Below are 21,362 nucleotides of genomic sequence, written 5' to 3'. Positions count from 1 at the left end.
AAATTTAAAACATTTACAAACATGTGTTTGTTTTGAAAAGAATGAACATGTTTGAGATGCTCACTTAGTCACATAAGGGGTTATAATGATGAGGTTTTGGTTGTCTAAGCACGACAAACAACCGATTTGGTGATAGTAACTAGGTTTTTTGCTCCAAGGGGAATCATAAGAGAGCTTCATTCACCGATAGTGGAGGGGGTAAAACCACCACCATAAACTAGAGAATATCTACTCAATTGGGAATTTTCCCCACATCCATAATGCCTGCGTCATATCGGACAACTCATCGCCAAAGGGTGAGGTCGATCCTATATATTCTAGTTTTTCCTCTTGCAACATCACTCGGTTTGTAACAAGTTATCATTCCTTATTGTCAATCTTTGCACATAGGTGTAGAAGTACTGATTCCGCCCGTGTACTTTTTTGTAAGTAAGAAGAGGGTGATGTACCCTTTACATAAAGGCTTTAAAATAGGTTAAAATATATGCATCTTTTAGGTATTTTACATTTCAAGATGTAATAAAAAAAAATTTAAAAGCCATGTTTATGTTTTCGAGTTAAACATTAATCCCAGCAAAGTCACCAGAAAGTTGTAACCCCCTAGAAAAACCATTTGTTATAAAGCTTTCCAGATAAACTCGAGGTTCGAGAAATTTCAAGATCAATTTGCATGTTAAGAATTTTCTTTTAAATAAAACATTTATTTAAAAGATTTGTAAATGATCCCTGAAAGCTTTTGAAATTAAACTAAATTTTTTAATTTGGTGGTTCAATTTTAAATAATCCGGAGATTTGCGGTAACCAAACTACAATTTGATTTTTTTAGAAATTCATTAGTTTAAACTATATAAAAATAATTAATTTAAAGGATTATTTATTTAAAAGAGAGTCGCCAATTTATTTTTGACAATCAATAAAAGTTGGCATACGTATACAAGCGTATTGACCAGAGTTTTCTTTTAGTTCATAGTTTGGTAATACTCGAGAAAGGACTTTCGTGCTTCATCTTCCATACCCGTTTAAAAATGGTTTCTACTTATAAAGTTGATTTTTGAAAATCGGTTCTATAACGTTTGAGTTTTAACCAATTCTTCTGGCCTATTCATGTTTCTAAGTTTTAGCGTTATTTAAAATATTGAAACAACGATATTTAAATGCTGATATATGTTGCTGATGATAACTATGGAGGATTATACCTGAAGAATATAAGTCATTTTTAAAGTGTTAGGGTTTAGAAAAAAACTCCAAACATTCCTTAGTTAAATATTTGTTTGTGAAAATATCCAAAAAAATTTTGAAATCATTTTCTAATTTTTTGGGTTTTTAGAAAATGGTTTGAGGGTTTAGAATTATAAAATAATTTTGGGTTTTGAAAAGTATAAAAAACAAGCCTTATGACTGGAGTCCTAAGCCTTGGGTATGTTTTTATGGGTTATGGTCTAAAAAACCTCGGTCTGGGTCGAGGAGCCTCTCGGTCAAGGTTTGGGATCTTCGGTCAGAGTGCTGAAGTCCCTCGGTCTAGGTGATAAGGACTCTCGGTCTTTGACTGAAACTACAGGTCTAGGTGTATAAACTCATTTGTCCTGGTTAACTTTGGGCTAAGTTCCTCGGTCTGGGTGTATAAACCCACCGGTCCTAGGTTAACTCTGGGCTAAGTTCATCAGTCCTAGGTTAAGGGATACTCGGTCCTAGGTTGGACCTCTCGGTATTAGTTGGACCTCTTGGTCCTGGATTAAATACCTTGGTCGGACCTCTCGGTCTTAGCTCAAGGACATCGGTCGGACCTCTCAATCCTAATTCAAGAACATTGGTTAGACCTCTCAGTCCTGTAGAAATTCTCGGTCCTAGGCTCGAATTTCTCACCAATTCTTGTTAAATTGGTCACAAGTTTTGTTTAGAGATCACGGTTTTGTCCCCTCTTAGATTGAGAAAGAATGAATCATTTGTAAGCTTTATCCTTTTTTTGTCTTTGTCTTTAACTATATATATATAACTTATGTTTTGCTTTGTCTTTTCAATTCAACATGTAAGTGCATGCTTTTATTCTAGTTTATATTTTTATTCTGAATTTTATTATGTAAATATGTAATATATAACTTAACAGGAAAACAAATTAAACAAACACACAAAAAACATAAATTAAATGAAACAAAGGTCCCTTAACCCTAAACTAATTTTAAAACTAAAATTGGCCCTTGAATTGACCATTTGGATTCTTTTGGGCTAAAAGTGTTCAATAAACACTTTGAAAATTTTGGCTGTGAAGAATTAGACTTTAATATTGGATTGGAGACCCTTGGTAAAAAATCTTCAAAAAAAAACCTAAAAAACTAATGAAAACAAAAAAAAAATATAAATATACTTTAGATTATACATTTAAATTTTGATTTTCTTGATGTTAGATTTAGGATTTTATTTTATATAATTATTTATATGTATGTTACTAACATGTTTTCAAAGTTTCATTGAATTTGGGGTCAATTTGGAACCCATATAGTTAGTTACCTAGGATTAGGCTAAAATTCGGAAGAACAACAATCCTCAACTGTAACGGCGATACAACTGAAGAATTGCAATTGCAGGTGCGCTGAAGGAGCATTGGACCGTGAAAACACACCCTTGAGAGTGAGCATATATGCCAACAGACCGAGAATCCCATGCGCACGCTGAAGTTGGGGGCATTCCCAATGCTTCCAGCGATATTGGATGCTACTGCGCGCACAAGACTGAGGAAACTAGTCAAACTAAGCATCTGGTTAGATTTGATGATGTTTAGGACCAATAAAATAGAACTTGAGCGCACTAGTGGTTTTCACCCGACCGAGAACATATTTTTTCTCCACCCAGAAATTCTCACTATTGTTGATTCCTGCACCCGACCGAGAGAAAGGATGCCTATTCTTGTAACCGATCGAGGAGCTACCGACTTCGACCTTCCACCCGATAAACATGTTGTTGTTGTTGTTTTGTTCTGCCAACAATTAGGACCAAGTGAGGACTCTTTGTTGCTGACCTTACATTCGATATCCGCAACTATTGGTTTCCATCCGACCGAGCGGTGTAAATTCCATATTAGTTTTCCTAGTGCATTCGACCGATATATAGCCTCTTAGGTTTTATTTTTTCACCCGATAGTTAGCCTTGGCCATTGGATGCTTCATTCTGATGCATACGATCCAGAGAGTTGTTTGAGCACTAGGACCAGTTGCTCACCTTGGACCGTGGGAGGGTTGCTGCTGCTTGTGACACTTACGAACTGTGGGAAGGAAGAAGTCATTTCTGTTAGCGCTGCATCCGTCCTTGGTTTATGCAACCACTAAGGAACTGAAGCACAATTGATTGAGGAATTGAACCCAATGCATCTTAGCACCGACACTCGCTGCAATCTTGGACAGATGACCGTGGAAGGTAACCCGCTACACGACATGACTGAGGGATAAGCTAGCATTCAACATCTGATCGAGTTGGGCTCGGTTTTTGACTGATGACAGTTTTTTAAGTCTAAAATATAACTCTAAAATGTAAAGGGTAAGAAATTCGAAAAATTAAAAAAAGTTAATTAGTAGATACCTTCAGTGCTTTATGGGACATAATGTCTAAAAAAATCATTTCACACATGTAACCAAACGTCGGGCTCACATCTCTTAATTTCCTAATTTTTTAAATTATGTGGCGACTCTCTAGTCGTGAGCTTAGTTAATATCGAAAAATCTAAAGAAGGCCTATGACGACTTCCATTTAAATATTCAATCTCTCCCAAATTCTATGGGGTAGTAAGTTATGTAGTTGTCTATAAATGCTCAGTTTTAAACTTTATGTTTTTGATACTTTAAAATTAATTCCCCTCAATTCTTTTTCAAGATCACCACAAGAGCATCCCAGTTTCTAAAACAAAACATAATTTTCGATGCGGCCTAAAAAAGTGGCACACTATTTTTTATGCATTTTTTAAACTCTTATTTAAAATTTTAAACCATTTAATCCTACTGCTAAGGTTGATTTCTAAATCAACGGTCAATCGTCAATCAAAGTCACAGACTATTTTTGAAGTTCCTGAAAAGATACATATATAAAGTAAATAAAATAAATAATACAAGTACATATACAAATATATAAAATCCTGCAAAAAAATATGTTACATGGATATGATATAGATAAACCTGCATGTACAAATTTTTAACATCTCAAAACATTCATGAAGTCATATTGGAAATAGTTAAAAAAAAATCAAAGTTCCCAGAAAAATATGAAAATCGACATCTAGATTGGAAATATTTTGTGATAACAAATATTTTAATTTCATACTTTTTTTATAGGCGGTTAGGAATTTATGACTATGTAAAGTTAAGAAAATATTAAGTTTATGGTCAAAAAGGCCTTGGCCCTTATAAAAAATGTTTTTATGTTTTTGTTGAAAATATTATTTTCAAGTGCTTTATGTTTGAATCCGAAAAAATACTTGGTTTAGGGTTAAACCACAAATTAACAATCTGATTGGTTTGTTTTCACAAAAACGATTTGTTTTCCTATAACTAATAATTAAACATTATTATTATTATATATTAATTTAACCATTTTAAATTTAGAGAAAAGTTAAACGAATTGATAGGGATGGGGTGGTTCGGTTTGGGAAATCGCATTACGATCCCTGCCCCGAATCTACTAGCCCCATCTTGATCGGGGAACGAGTTTTTTCGTTGTCGAAACCGAAAAATAATTTAAATTTAAAATATAAATAATAAAATAATTCATATAATTATAATTATAAATTATCAAAAACATCATTGATTTGTAGTTTTAATGATTGCATTAATTAAATAAGAGAAGACAAATAATTATTTTTAGTAAAAAATAAATAAATACAAGTATATATATATATATATATTGATTATTTTAAACAATTTTCATTCCAACAAAATTGTATAGTTTTGGTTCTGGACATATAAATATCATCCCCGCCCCGAACCCCGGTCAATATATTTCGAGATTTCCTCGATTCGTCCCGATCTCTTGTCAAAGTGGGGAAAAATACACCAATCAGTTCGGTTCGAATCGGTTACCGCGAATCGGTTACCACGAAGCGGTTTCAAATTGCAATCCTTACCTCTCTCGACTGGTTTACTTTCACAAAACTAAACAGAACAGTAAATCTATAATGTTGAGATGAAAGAAATAGATAACTAGTAATTATGTATTATTATATGCCATTTTAATCTAACATAATTTCATTTATTTATATTTTCTCACAATTTTGTTATGGCAATTAACTTAACCTATCATATTTATAAATTGGATAAAAAGTTTAGGAATGGAGAGAGCATCCCAATACAAATGATTCATGAGCTCTCCTACTATAGTGAAGACCTTCAACCTTCCTTAGTGTTTGCCCTAGCAGTATAAAACTAAACTAATTGTTATTAGTTACCGTAATCGCTTCATCTTGTCTGAAATTCACAAAGATTGTTCTTCTAAATATTTAATGAATAACAATGCAACTTAATTAGTTTAGAATGAAATGATAGGTCAAGCAAAGTTCTGGTTACCACGTCCTAATAAATCTAATCGTCTAATTAGTTAATGAATTACATTATTCTACATTAATGAGTAGTACGGTTTCTTTTTTTAGAGGGTTTAAAAAAACTTTGAATAAAATAAAAATCACTTAAAAAATATATAATATAAATTATATGAGTCAACTAAATTTTTAAAAAAAAAATATTAGAGCTAACATTTAATTGAACAATTAGTATTTTAAATAGTAATATAATAATTTTAGCAAAATTCACATAAGAAATAGCAACAAGAAGATCTCTTAATTTTCCTTTGTGAAAAAAGAGTAAATTATTCTTTTATGTATTTATTAATATATTTTACTAAATTATTTAATAAAAAGAAATTCTCTTAATTATCTTTTCTTAAAAAATAATTCCCACTAATAAGTTAGATCTATATTATATTCCACCTTTAAATTAAAATAAATAAATCATACCAATAATAACCCAACATGGTATAAGTCTTTTCAAAACCAATAAAAATTTGAGCTGAAATATTTAATATTTGGCAAGATGAATAATAAGAACAAAAAAGAGGAGTAGAAAATCAATTATACAAATAGTTTGTATAGTTTGTACTACAGCGCAAAATAATTAATAATTTTATTATGTAAGTGAGACTTTTACATTTGCTTACAACAAGACACAAAATTCATAAACCTAACTATAATGTTATGTCAATTTTTGCAACTTCATATTTTTAGTTTTAAAAATAGTTATAAAAGTCTTATTTCTTAATTTAAGAACTATTCAACCAATAATTTGAGAAAAATATAACCACAAATTATTATTGAAATTTTTATTCTAAATCTCTTTAAGTGTTCTATAATTAATATTTAGTTTACAGTCTCTTTAATTGTTATGATACTACTGAATGTATTCATCTAAGTAATCTATAAAATAATTTTATACTATTCCTTATTCCTTTTGGGGATTAAAAAATTTAGAGAATAAATTTTATAATATTCTTCTATTACATATTTCTATTGAAAATATTTATATGATAACCTTATTGGGCAACAAAGTTTATCAAAATGGATTATTGTAGCCTCTCTTACCACTACATTTTTAAGTTAGTGTACAATTTTTTTCCTATTTAAATGAGTTTAAATATATGGATAGTAAATACTTGATATATGGTAAACCAAATAGAAAATAGAAAAAATATAGTTAATGGAACTTTAACCTAAAACTTGGGCCGAAAAAGCCCATGCGCCTGGGGTTGGGTCAAATTAAGGCTCATATGCATATTGGAAAAAAAAAACCTAATTCTGTATATAAATATGGTATTAACTTATACTAAGTACAATCACCCACGGCGGCGTTGGTTGTACGCCTCTAAGGTGTTGCCTATTTTTTTTTCTTAGAGACACTCAATAGTGAAGCAGTCAAAACCACAAGTTATCACCGTCGTGCTAGAGATTATCAAGTATTAATATTTAATACTTGAGGTTTCACATGGATACGGTTAGAGGTATCATGGTTTTAATGATAAATTTAAGAGGTGACAAGTTGTCGTTCGCTTCTTAAAAATCTACAAGACTAAATCAAATGATAGAAGGTATAAAATATTATACACTCTTTAAATTATTCTATAAACTCAATGCTTATTCGAATGATTTGTTATAGGTATTCTTCGGGATTTTGGGTTTTCAATCTCTTCGGGAGTTGTCATTTCAACCAAAGAAGGGTCCATGTTTAACCCATCACATTTTTTTATGTCACAAGAAACACGAAGCTTAGTGCATTCTCCAAGCCCAAGTGACATTCCTAGATATCTCATTGAATACCAAATAAATCATGGTGAAAGATATGAGTGACTCCCTCTTCAAATATGTTCAATGAAATCATAAAAAATGTAAGAGAAATATGTGATAGAGTAAGAAATAGATAGGAAGAAAACTAGAATTTAACCAGTATTATTATTTATTATTATTATTTTATTTTTGTAATAAAAGAATGATATATAAATATATTATGTAATGTGCATCTCATATGTTATTAATAATTTTTAATTATTATTTTAAATATATTTATTAATTTTCTATATATAATATATACTTATAAATATAAATTTTAAAATCAAACATTCAAACAAAGTCTCCTTTAATCTTAACAACTTATATTATTTTTCTTTATACTTTTTAGTAATTAATTAAAAAAACTTTTATCAAACATTATAAATTATATATTTTTGATGTGATTTGAGAAAGTATTATTTTTATAAAAAAAAATTAAATAATTTAATTTAGTCCATTAATTTTTTAAGTAATATAAGAATTTTAAAATATATATTTTAAAATCAAACATTTCAACAAAGTCTAGGTAACAACATATATAATTATTTTTTATAATTTTTAGTAATTAATTAAAAAAATTATTAAAAAAATTAAGGAACTAAAATAAATAATTTAACTTTTTTTATATAAAAATATACTTATGTCAAAAATATATAATTTATTATATTGGATATGTTTTGAGAATGTATTATTTTTTTTTATAAAATAAAGTTAAATTATTTAATTTAGGTAATAATTTTTTTTAATTAAATACTAAAATATTATAAAAGTTTATAATACCGTTATATATTATATATTATATATTATATATATATATATATATTATATTATATATATATATATAAACACTAAAATAATTCATGTCATCAAGTTTATAATTCACGGATATTTTTTTCTCTTTCGTATTTTTCTTAATTAAATTTTAGATTTGAAAGACTATAAATATATATATATATATAAATATATATATATATATATATATATATATTTTAATATTTTTTTTTCTTAATTTCTTTCTTCGTCATTAATTATATATATATATATATAATAATAATAATATATATTTTTTATTAATAATTTATATATAATATATATTATTTTTTATTATTAATTTTATATAAATACATTTTATCTTTTATTATAAATTTAATTAATATAAATTAATAACTAAATAATAATAAATATTAAATACAATATATATATAATAAAATTATTTCAACAATTTAAAGTGATCTAGCGATTAAAATGTTCACATTTAATGCAAGACTAGTAGTTCGAATCTCAAAACATACAAATTTAGATTTTTAAGAATGCATTATTGATTATAATATATATTGATTATAATATATAGTGATGCAACTTTGAAACAAATGATATACGCATTTGAAAGTGTGAGGTCAGAATTAGTAGTTGATTTGGCGAGCATTTGAAAGTGTGAGGTCACAAGATAGAGGTCGGGTGGTGGGTGGTTTGTCGAGTGTGAGGTTGGAATTATTTGTTGATTTGGCGAGCATTTGAAAATGTGAGGTCACAAGATAGAGGTCGGGTGGTGGGTGGTTTGTCGAGTGTGAGGTTGAAATTATTTTTGATTTGGCGAGCATTTGAAAATGTGAGGTCACGAGATGAAGGTCGGTGGTGGGTGATTTGTCGAGTGTGAGGTCGGAATTAGTTGTTGATTTAACGAGCATTTGAAAGTGTGAGGTCACAAAATTGAGGTCGGGTGGTGAGTCATTTGTCGAGTGTGAGGTCGAAATTAGTAGTTGATTTCACGAGCATTTGAAAGTGTGATGTCACGAAATGGAGGTTAGGTGGGTGGTGGGTGGTTTGTGTCGGAATTAAGATTGATGATTCAGTTTGACGAGAAATAAGAGACGTGTCATCAATTGAGGTCGATTAAGATTGTTGGGTGATTCCCCTAGGAGATAAAAGAGACATATTAAAAAGTGTGAGTCACAAGATGATGGTCAATTGAGAGGTTAAGTGGAATGTGGAGGGATAAAATATATGTTAATATTAAGTTTAAGATTAAACTTAATTTTTACAAACTAAAATCATTTTTAATTTATTTGATTTGAATAATATTAATTTTATCTAAAATATTTATAGATAAATAATATTTTTAATATATTGTTATCATTTTCACCTGATTCGTGCTATAGCATATAATAGAGTTTCTATACTTTGATACATTCACATTAATTTTTCAACTAATATATAATATATGCTTACAAATAAATTTAAAATATTTCTTTAAAAACCTTTTCTCTCAATACTTAGTCACATAAATTTCTCCAACTTCTTTCTCAAATTTTTTAAATTAACTTTATTACAAATTATATTTTCTAAATTCACTTATTTTTATTTATTTTTTTTAGAACTAATTTAATTTATTATATAATTATATTAATTTTTTTTTAAACATTTTTATTAATATTACAATTAAATACATTTTAAATTTAATTATTTATATATATATATATATATTATTTCATATAATATAATATAATATAATATAATATAATAAATATTATCTTATTAATTATTTTTCATAAATAATTACTCAATACATAATAATAATAATAATAATAATAATAATATATATATATATATATAAACCTTAAGTTGAAAATACTCTAAATTAATGGGTCATTCCACCATAGCACACTCATTTTAAAAAATAAAACAAACAAATTAAATAATTTTATAACCCGTGATTAGGAAATAATATGAAAAGTCACCAACTAAAAAATTAAATTAAAAGAGATAAAAAAAATCTTTTTAGATTATTAGTCTTCATATTTATTAAATTGATTTTAAAATAATTTTCGTTAATATATATATATATATATATATATATATATATTATTTCCTCTCCATATTTATTTTATACACTATTAGTTTAACAAGAGCGGTTAGACGGGTCAACCCCTGGCGGTGCGGGCTTACCCACCAAAATCCATCGTTTGACGGGTCGACGGTGGGCCGGTCCACCATTTCGGCGGGCTAAAAATATCCAACACAACCCAAGGTAGGTTACGGGTTAGACGGGCCAACTAGCGAGTTGTCTCACTACAAATAAAAATCAATAATAGTTCTAAAAAACAAGAGTTCAAAAAATGATCAAATAGACATAATACACACCAAACAAGAGTCTTGTCTATTGTTACACGTTAATTGACCAAATAGTTCAACAAAATAACTAAAATTTAAAAAATTCATAAAATACAAATTTTAGTAAAGTCAACATTCTTTAAAAATCATTAATCGAGATATAATCCATGTCAAATCCTTCTCCTTCATCGCCTTTCTCTTCAATGTCTGCATCAGCATTCTCTAGAACATTTGATCCTTTCTTGGACAATATTTTTTGGAAAAAAGCTCACTTAGACGTATGTACTTGTACAACTAGCTCACTTAGACGTATGTACTAATAAAATGTCATTTAAACATATGTACTATCAAAAATTGGTTCATTTAGCCTCTTTTAATAACCATGGTTAATTTTTATTTTTAAATTTATATATTTATTAATTAAATATTAATATATTTTCTCTCTCCTTCTTTTTTATTAATTAAACTAGATAATTTATTTTATTTTTAAATTTTTTATTATTTTAATATTAATTTCTCTTTTATATTTCATTTTCTTTTTTTATTTATTTTTATTTCTCATATTTTTTAAATTCTCATATTTTTTTTTTAAAATTTAATAACTTTTTTATGAATTTTATGTTTTACTGTAATATTTTTTTGAAGGGGTTTTTCTTATTTAATTTAATAAAATATAAATGAAAAAGGGTTTTTTCTTATTTAGTTTAATATAAATAAAAATGAAATTAATAATTTTTTATTTAATTTTTATTCACGACTTATATTAGTAGTAAAGAAATTGTTTTGTCTAATATTTGATTATTACTCTTTTAGTGTTTGATGAATGAGCTTTTATTATTATTCAATTCTTAATTCTTAATTAATTTATTTTTGTGTTAAAGGATTTTTATTATTGAAAGAATTTTCATTGTTATATTCAATTATTGGGATAAACAATTTTAAAATAATTAATAATTAATGTGAATATAAAAAATATATATAAAAAAGAAGAAGAAATATAGAGTTAAAATAATTAATGATGAATGCTCTAAGTATAAAATAAAATTAAAATAATCAATCATAAATACTCATATAAAAATAATAAAAAATTATAAAAAAAATAAAAATAGAGGGTTCATTTATTATTTATTAGTAATAAATGAAATAATAAATGAAAAGGAAAGAGAGAGAAAATATATTAATATTTAATTAATAAATATATAAATTTAAAAATAAAAGTTAACCATGGTTACTAAAAGAGGCTAAATGAGCCAATTTTTGATAGTACGTATGTTTAAATGACTTTTTATTAGTACATACGTTTAAGTGAGCTAGTTGTACAAGTACATATGTCTAAGTGAGCTTTTTTCCATATTTTTTTTGGGAAAATGATTAAAATTATTTTATTAAAATCTCAAAAGTGGGAGGATCAAGAATCAAAGCTAGACAAATCCTAGGCATGATTAAAGGATGACAATCAAACGACCCTAAATTGTTTAGACAATATTGATGTAACTATAACGTTGCCTTCTTGATTTTTATCTATATATGAAATACACAAAAATGAAGGTAGTTAAAACTTCAAATCAAAATAAACTAATATATTGATGGAACTGGAACTAAGTTTGAATCCACGAACTCTTGAAGACGAGAACGTAGAGAAGGAAGGCAGAACAAATAAGTAGCACCAATGAGCGAAGTATTAAGTATTGATTGGTGCAGTCTGGAACCAAGTTTGAATCCACGAACCATTGAAAGCGAGAATGAATAGAAGAAAGGCGGAACAAATAAGGATTCGGCGGCCGATGGGCGAAATATTGAGTATTGACTGTTGCAGTGCTGCCTAGGAGAGAAAAAAAAACTATGTTTATGCGGCGTATGCCTATAAGGCTATAAATCAGATTAAAACTATAGTCTTTCATCATCTGGTCGATATGAGAACTTAGTGTCTTCGATAGTCTCTTATCATCTGGTTGATATGAGAACTCAATATATTCAATGTTCTCTCATCATCTCTTTCGATATGAGAACTCATTATTTTTAGTAGTCTCTTATTATCTAGTCGATATGAGAACTCATTGTCTCCAACAGTCTCTTATCATCTAGCCGATATGAGAAATCAGTGTCTTCAACAGTCTCTCATCTTCCAATTGAAATGAGAATTTAGTGTCTTTGGTCGTCTCTCATCATTATGAGAACTCAAAGTGTCAACATCTCCTCATTGTTGAAAAAAAATGAAAACTTAGTGTAATTAGTAATTGTTCACTCATTCTCAAAATGAAAATTCAACATTATTAATAGATTTTCACCATCATCATCAATGAAATCATGTTCATATATAGTAGGTCATCGACGAAACATAGCATAGGATGTGCTTGCGGCCCAAATGTCACAAGTTGATTAGTGAGTTGCACTATTGAGGTGCATTCAATCTTAAAATGTGCAAGAAAGAAATTAATAAAAAGCAGCCTAGAGCCTAAAAAATAAATCCTCATATAAGTTATTTTAAAGATTCACAAGATTAAGAATTTAGAGATCCCATAATTATTCTTATTCTAAGTTTACTAAATTTTTAGAATTCTTTTGAGTAAGTGTTTATATAAAGTGAAGTGATTATATTTTTGGAATTTTATATTTTTGTATTTGGTTTTCAAGTTTAGTAATTTTGTATTTTGATTTTAAGGTTTCATGTTTTATACTTTGATTTTAAAAGTTTTATAATTTTTGTATGTGTTTCTAAAGTTTTCTATTTTGTGTTTTTAATTTAGAATAATGGTATATCCGATAAACTCAACATTTTGTTCTTGCTTGTAGCAAGTTGAGATACAATTTAACTAATACTTTTCATGTATTAAATTATTCGCAAAAACAAGACTAGTTAAGAAAACAACTAACACCATAAAAAAAATTCAACCCATATTCTTTGTTCCTACTTTTTGTTTAATTGTTTTTTTTTTAACTACATAAATTAGTCTCTTATGTTTTTAAACTATTTAATAAACTAAATATCAAAAACACTATATATTTTAAGAAAAATTATACATTCAAGTGACTAATTTATATTTTTGAGTTTGTTAAAAGATGATTTTAAATACAGAACAGTCTTTCAATTAATAAAAAAGATGATTTTAAATACAGAACAGTCTTTCAATTAATAAAAAATGTAAGGTAAAAAATAAAATTAGGCAAAATAAGTAACTATAGTTAGTCTTAAAGAGATCAAATATCACGATAATTTTAAGAAAATGGCAGTACTAACTTTTTTATATTAAAATATATATATATTAAACAAATATACATTCAAATGACTTAATTTCTATTTATGAGTTTGTTAGTAGATTATTTTAAATAAAAAATAGTTTCAATAAAAAATAAAGTAATATAAAAAATAAAATTATGCTAACTAAAAAAATATTTAGATGATTAATAGAGATTAAAAAAATATAACAAAAATCAAATATATTATATTAATATTTATTTTTAAAGTAACACAATTCAATTTATAGATAATATATTTTAATGAATAAAACAAATTTGGATATGAGTTGAATGCTAATAATAAAAAAAGAAAATATGGGCTAGGCTTAGCTGTGTTGGCCGCTTTTCCTTTTTTTGAATTCTGCAGGCTTCTGGCGAGCCAGCCAAACTCTATTTTTTTTTTTCTTTTATTTAATTCAAAATCTAAGAGCTAGTTTGATATAAGTTTTTAAGATTTTTTTGAAATTTTATACATCTTTTATAAATCCACTTTTTATTTTATTAATATTATTTTAACCATTAAATCACTCATTTCATCAACTAAAATACTAAACTTCTTATTTTATTTTTAAATTTTTAAATTTTAAATACAAAAAAATATTATAATAATTTAACAAATAAAAACTCAAATAACCTAATTTTTCATCCAACAAACTTGTGACACTTTAGTTTCTTAGATCAATAATTTACACCGGGTCACTCTGGATGTAAATTTTGTCAAAAAAAAAACCTTGTTGAATGAAAAGTAAGTTATTTTTTCATCAAACAAATTTTTGGACAAAATCTACCCTATTAGAGTGGCTCGGTGGAAATAGTCTACCTATTAAAAAAAACTTGTTTGATTTTTTTTCATCAAATGAGTTTTTTTTCCAAAATCTACCTCACCAAAGTAACCCGATACAAAGAGTTGACATAAGAAATATAAAAAGTAACTGATTCAATTATGGATGATAATGAGACGATTCAGAACGAAAAATACATTTACCATCCCCGCCATGTTTATACTATATTCATAAAAATAAATAAAAATTTTATATAAACAGATTTTTTAATATAATATATATTTTAATATATTAAAAAATTATATTATTATAAAAAAAAATTAAAACTTTTATAAAATATGATGAATAAATAAATATATTAGTAATTTTATATATTTAATTGTGTTTTTAGTGTTCGAGACATAATCAGGGTGAAATCAAGGCGAATGGCACAATATCATCCCCGCCCTATTCCTGGTCAACTACCGATCAAACCGGAAAAAAACTGTCCCCAAACAAGACAATTCAGTTCGATTACCATGGGGCGATTTCAAATTGTCATCGTTATGTTTTTCATGACCTTCTTGTCTCTTAAGCCGATTTTTACCGATAAAAATTTATATATATATATACTAGAAATCCTTGAAAAAAACCTAAATAAAAAAAAAAAAAGCTCATATAGATCAACCGAGCCATCTCTCTATACAGCTAATAAGCCGTAAGAAGTGTTTAGACAAGCGTTAGAGAGTTCCTTCCTCTTCTATCAAAAACACCAGCCTCCTTTCTATCTCGCGGCGGCTCCGATCCGGCTCCGATCTATCTTCTCTCTCCTTTCTTCCCGCTTCACAACCTCCCTTCATCTTCATCTTCTTCCATCGTCTGCTACTTCTCACCGTTCCATTCCTCTATCAACCGTCTGTGATTTCCTCTTTCCTGTTAACTATCTCGACCTCCGAATGATTGCTCTATTCACCTTCTTCACAGATTCACAGCTACTCTCTACTTCGACTTATCTCATGGATTCATCTCATTTCTCCTTTTCAACAAAATTCTTGCCCTAATTTCCATTTCTGCTCAGCTTGATCCCAAACAACGGCGCTCTCTCCTCCTGACTGAATTGTGTGGTAAGATTTACTTAATGCAACTTCAGTCCTAGAGAAAATGCTGAATTAGTAGACAACTATACATGCTTAGCTTTGCGCACCTGCTTGATTCGTATGAGAGAATTTTCCTGTTGTAAACCTCTCAATTATGTTTACCAAGCATATTATCATTACTTATTGTCAAATCAATCTAATTATCTTGATTTTCTACTACATAAGATTATTGTTTTCAAATTTTAACTATTGAGTTTGAGGATTTCTGTTTTTCTTATTATCTTCTGGTCAGATAATATAGGAAATTGAATGTTATGGATTGGACTTCGACAAATGCATTTAAAGCTTTGAAAGGTATTTTCTTCTCTTTTATTGAAAAATTAACACTTGTATCTTGTTGTGAGTGACACTTATTTTCGCGGGCACATCTATTGAACAACACATTCTTGAATGAAACATTTCACATGAAGAATTAATGATACTTCCAAAGAATCAATGACTATTCAGTATTCAATTCTTAGGTCATTTGGAAACACTTTATGTTTATGGATTTAAATCCGGAACTAGATGAGGGAATCACATATAGATTTTGAATTTATGTATGACTAAGTTATATTTTCTAACTTCAGATCCAAATTAGATATCTTGTGAGTTGTGACTTTTATTTATATTTCAGAAAAGTTTAGAAACTAATGTTAGTTGAAGACAGATTCATACAATTTATTACTGAATGATGTGTTTATATTGATTAATCTATATGATGGTTATTGGGCTTTTGTTTACTCCTGTATAAGTTAGAGATGGAACCTAAATCGGTAATGGAAACTCCTTCCATCATTTCAAGCATTGACCCAATGGACATCGGGTTAGGTTCTTCAGAGAGGTGTAATGCAACTACTGCAAAACCAAGAAAGAAGACAATGACTTCAGTTTATCTAAAGTTCTTCGAAACAGCTTCTGATGGGAAAAGTAGAAGATGCAAATTTTGTGGTCAGAGTTATTCTATTGCAACTGCTACTGGTAATTCATTCCTTTCCTCTACACTAATCATCTTCACTTGATAGGTGATCGTTTTACACATTTTATCCTATCCAAACAAAACCAAATTTATAGTTAGTTATCCAAAACATACCAACCCAATTACTTGATCTAATAATTTGAGTTGGGTAAACCATTTTACTCAAATTACATAAACTAATTTCTTTCAAAAATTTTGCTCAATTTCAAAAAATATATTTTAAATTAAAATACTTCACATTCTCCTTAATCATCAATCAATTAGTTATTATATGAAATTAAATTAATGTCTAGATAATAAATAATTTAAATGTTATAAACAAAAATCAAATTAAAGATTTGCTGAAGTCATATTCATTTACTAAAATTTAATAAATGATTAAGTTATAAAATATCATTACATTTTATGTAACTTTTATTTTAATATTTACAAATCAATGTAGACTAATAATATTAGTTCATGTAAATTTATAAAATTTGTAATATCTAATTTGTATAAATTGATAATTTATAAGTAAAAAATTAAATCAAAATAAACTTTAAAGGATGATTTTTATTGACAAAAAATTAGAGAAGTCTTTTATTTTCAATACTCCTAAAATTTTATAAATAAAACACTATTTGAAAATGACACCTAAAATTTCTAACATAAGAGCCTACCACCAGGACAACTTATTATTGAAGTTCAGGTATTTCCAGTAAAACTTGAGATTGAGTCAAACAAAATTAATCTATCCGAATGCAACAAACCCGAAATAGATGAGTTGAGTTCTGATTTACCTTGGACTGAATTGCTGAAAACTTCGCTTCCCTGCAAGAAAGATTCATTATTTTACTGTGTTTATCATGTTCTTTTATATTTATGTCATCTATCTTTGGTAGTGAAGGAAATTTAGGAAGGCATCTCAGCAATCGCCATCCTGGATATGATGAGACAAGAGATATTGCAGCCAATAGTGCATCACAACAACATAATGCGACGACTATTAAAAAACCTCAATCTCAACCCAAAAGCCCTCCTCAAATGGATCTTGACCATTTAAATTGGTTACTCATAAAATGGCTAATCTTATCTTCTCTTCCTACTAATGCTTTAGAGGAGAAATGGCTATCAAACTCATTCAAATTTCTGAACCCAAGTGTACAGCTCTGGCCAGGTGAGAAATTCCAAGCAGTACTTGGTGAAGTATTTAGAAGCATGCAAGAAGATGCAAGAGCAATATTGGAACAAGCTTCTTCTAAACTATCAATCACACTTGACTTATGGACATCTTATGAACAAATCTATTACATGAGCATCACTTGTCAATGGATTGATGAGAATTGGATCTTCCAAAAGGTTCTTCTTGATATTTGTCATGTTCCTTCACCTTGCAGTGGTTCTGAAATCTATAACTGTATAGTGAAGGTCCTTAAGGTGTATAATATTGAAAATAGAATTCTTTCGTGCACTCACGATAATAGCCCGGTTGGTATGCATGCATGCCTTTCACTGAAAGAAGATATTGACACGCAGAAAGTCGGGCCATTTTGCTATATCCCGTGTGCTGCTCGTACTTTGAATTCGATTGTTAACGATGGGTTGAAAACTACAAGATCTGTTATTTCTAAGGTTAGGGAGTTTGTATTGGAGATTAATGGTTCTTTAGAAATGAGACAAGAGTTTCTTCATCTTACAAATGCTTATCAAGAAGGTAATTGGAAGTTTCCTCTTGATGTTTCGCCTAGGTGGAGTGGAAGCTATCAGATGATTGACCTCGTTCATAAGGTAAATCTTTTAATCTGTCTAGCTTTATAATTGTCAAATGTGTTTAAATTATAATTGATGAATAAATCAAATAAAAATATACGAATTTTAAAACTTGATTTGATAAAATGTGGAACTATCGTAAAGAAATAACTTAAAGACTATGTACCCTTTGATTAGCTTTCGGTTATTAAAATTGTCATGAGTATCGAGTTAAGTTGTTAATAGCTTACTTATTGACTTGAGATTATTTGAATAACATATTATTTCTAAATAGCCTTGTTAGATTGAGGTTATTTGAATTATTTGAATAAAATTAAATAGGGGATATCTAGTTTAATGTATGAAATCATATGATTAACGAGTTGATTGATTGATTGATTGATTGATTGGATAGTGATTTTAAATAACAGTTATGAAATTAATTTAGTCAAAATTTTGTTTGGATGATTTTCTAATAGATTTTATTTGGATATACTTACAGGCCAGTAAATCATTGGACAATATGATGAGGAAATATGATGGAAGTTTAGTAAGTAGTGGAGGAGGAATACCACTAAATTCAGCCGAGAAGAATGCAGTGAATGTATTACATTCATTTCTAGAACCGTTCTACAAAACCATAACCAACATGTGCAACAACAAAATCCTAACCGTCGGATTAGTCGTGTTCTTCATGGACCACATTTGCGAGATGCTATATGCATGTCGAGACTCCCGCCACAATCCAGAATGGCTAAAGAATGCAGCCGCCGACATGATATCCAAATCGCGCAAATACAACGAACAAAACTCCAACATATTCACCTACATGACTGCAATCCTCGATCCCCGTATCAAAATCGAACTCATCCCGGAAACACTAAATTCGGATCATTACCTAGAAGAAGCAAGAGCGCATTTCATAAGAAACTATTGCAACAATAATAACAACAATAATCACTTCCCAACCTTAACCGGAGGATCATACGGTAGTGGTTCTCATGAAGTCGATGAAGTTTCCTTTGCGGAGGAAATCGCTCGAAAGAAACGCAGAGGTTCTCTGAACTCGGCTACAGATGAGTTGACTCAATATCTGTCAGAACCGCCTGCACTGATAGCAACCGATGTGTTGGAATGGTGGAGGGTGAATAGTTCGAGGTATCCCCGGCTTTCGGTTATGGCTAGAGATTTCTTGGCGGTCCAAGCGACTTCAGTGGCACCGGAGGTTCTGTTTTGTGGAGAAGGTGATAGGATCGATAGGGAACGGTTGCCAATGCCTTATGGTAGTATGCGAGTTGTTCTTTGTGTGAAATCCTGGTCGGAAGGCGGGATTAAATTGAAGTATAAGTCGAGTGAGATTGATTACGATAGATTGATGGAATTGGGAATAGAAACTGCGGGGAATAATGAACTTGTTGTCTACGATAATAAGAAGCAAAAGTTATGAGAAATCGCGGTTAGTTCAGATGTTAGAGCGTCATTTCCTATCCTAACAAAAAAAAATAGAAGCTTAGACAGGGATGTAATGTTTTAATAGATATGCTGTTATGTTTTAATAACTGTATAATGTATTATGTACCTTCACCATTTAAGATCATAGTGTTTTGTCATGTTTTTCATTTTTTGGAAGGTATAATGTACAGTGTTTAATGAATGAATATTCAATTCTCAGTTATAAGAATTTTAGGTAAAAAGAAATAGAAATTTTAATAAAGAAATATGTTATACAAGGATTATTATAATATTAGCTAATAACTTTAACATATTTGCTATCTTTAGAGTTTTAGATAACTTATTGTATTTATTTTGATAAATTGGGTACTTTCTTTTTTATGAAAATGTAGTTTCATGGGTAAATTTCACGAAATGAACTTAATAATTGACTCATTTACTCATTTTGGGAGTTGATCTGGGCCTAATAAACATTGCACTGATGGTCATTTATCCAAGTTGAAGACAATTTTACCCCTTCGTGAGTTGCGTCTCGCAACCGAACTCTTATAAAATTTAATTTTTTTCCATTTATTTCTTCCCATTTTCTCTCTTCTCCGCTCTAAACCCTAAGACGTCGGTCGTTTTTCTCTTCTTCTCTTCATCGCCTTTCTCTTCTTTTCTTCACACGCGAATGGCGAAGACAACTGCGAACTACGAACGGCGAAGGACGAACGGCGAATGACAAAAGATTAAATTAACATTTATTTCCTTTATAGATGAATGTTTTTGTGTTTAATTGATTCGTCTTGATTGGATGCAGGTGTTGATGGAGTCTCATGTTGATTCGCCTTGCGGAGCGAGCGCGATTGTTGATCGCTTGATACTTATCGATTGTGTATCGCGGTTCCGTCTTACAGTTGCGTCTCGTAGTTGCGTCTCGCGGTTACGTCTCGCGATTGCGTCTCACAGTTGTGTCTCGTGATCGACACGTGTCACGAAGAGTTATACTATATTTAAAGGCATTTTATAATGGGTTATAATTTATTTCATATTTCTTTCTGCTCATCTCTCTCTAGCCTCTGCTCATCTCATTGTTGTCTGTCTCGACGACTCTTCCGGCTCGTCTTCTCGTTCATTCATCATCTTCATTAATCAGGTTAGTGTTAGTTTTTGTTTTAGGGTTTATGTTAGGGTTTAGCCAAACTTGGTTGCGTCTCGCGAATGATTTATGTTAAGGTTTAGCCAAATTTGGTTGAGTCTCGCGAATGATTTATGTTAGGGTTTAGCCAAACTTGGTTGAGTCTCGCGAATGATTTATGTCAAACTTGGTTACGTCTCGCGAATGATTTATGTTAGGGTTTAGCCAAACTTGGTTGAGTCTCGCAAATGATTTATGTTAGGGTTTAACCAAACTTGGTTGTGTCTTGTGAATGATTTATGTTAGGGTTTAGACAAACTTGGTTGCGTATTTGGGAGAGTTCGTCGCGACGTTGAGCATGTATGGAGGGATATCGTGTTTGATTGCGGTGCGATAATCGGTACGTGGAGGCGGGTTCCCAAAAGTGAGCGTGAATGGACCCTTTGTCGGGAGTGGAAAATCGATTATGACAAAGTTACATCTTTTA

General features: G+C 29.2%; 1 protein-coding gene across 3 annotated transcripts; it reads left to right on the top strand.

Moving 5' to 3' along the window:
• Positions 1–15,169: 15,169 nt before the first annotated feature.
• Positions 15,170–19,910, top strand: LOC124941787 (putative AC transposase). 3 transcript variants are annotated; one of them, XM_047482138.1, is made up of 5 exons: positions 15,170–15,584; positions 15,850–15,911; positions 16,356–16,577; positions 17,462–18,342; positions 18,806–19,910. In XM_047482138.1, exons 2-5 carry the CDS (start codon positions 15,872–15,874, stop codon positions 19,748–19,750), a joined length of 2,088 nt encoding a protein of 695 aa, XP_047338094.1. In that variant the 5' UTR covers positions 15,170–15,584; positions 15,850–15,871; the 3' UTR covers positions 19,751–19,910. The 3 variants fall into 3 exon arrangements, with proteins under 3 accessions (XP_047338094.1, XP_047338095.1, XP_047338096.1); XM_047482139.1 differs by having other exon boundaries at positions 16,352–16,577; XM_047482140.1 differs by lacking the exons at positions 15,170–15,584; positions 15,850–15,911 and having other exon boundaries at positions 16,397–16,577; positions 17,457–18,342.
• The last annotated feature ends 1,452 nt before the right edge of the window (positions 19,911–21,362 follow it).

The sequence above is a fragment of the Impatiens glandulifera genome, chromosome 6 (genome assembly GCF_907164915.1).
Source record: "Impatiens glandulifera chromosome 6, dImpGla2.1, whole genome shotgun sequence".
In the NCBI taxonomy this organism is placed as follows: Eukaryota; Viridiplantae; Streptophyta; class Magnoliopsida; order Ericales; family Balsaminaceae; genus Impatiens; species Impatiens glandulifera.
This window is presented reverse-complemented; position numbering and strand designations above follow the sequence as displayed.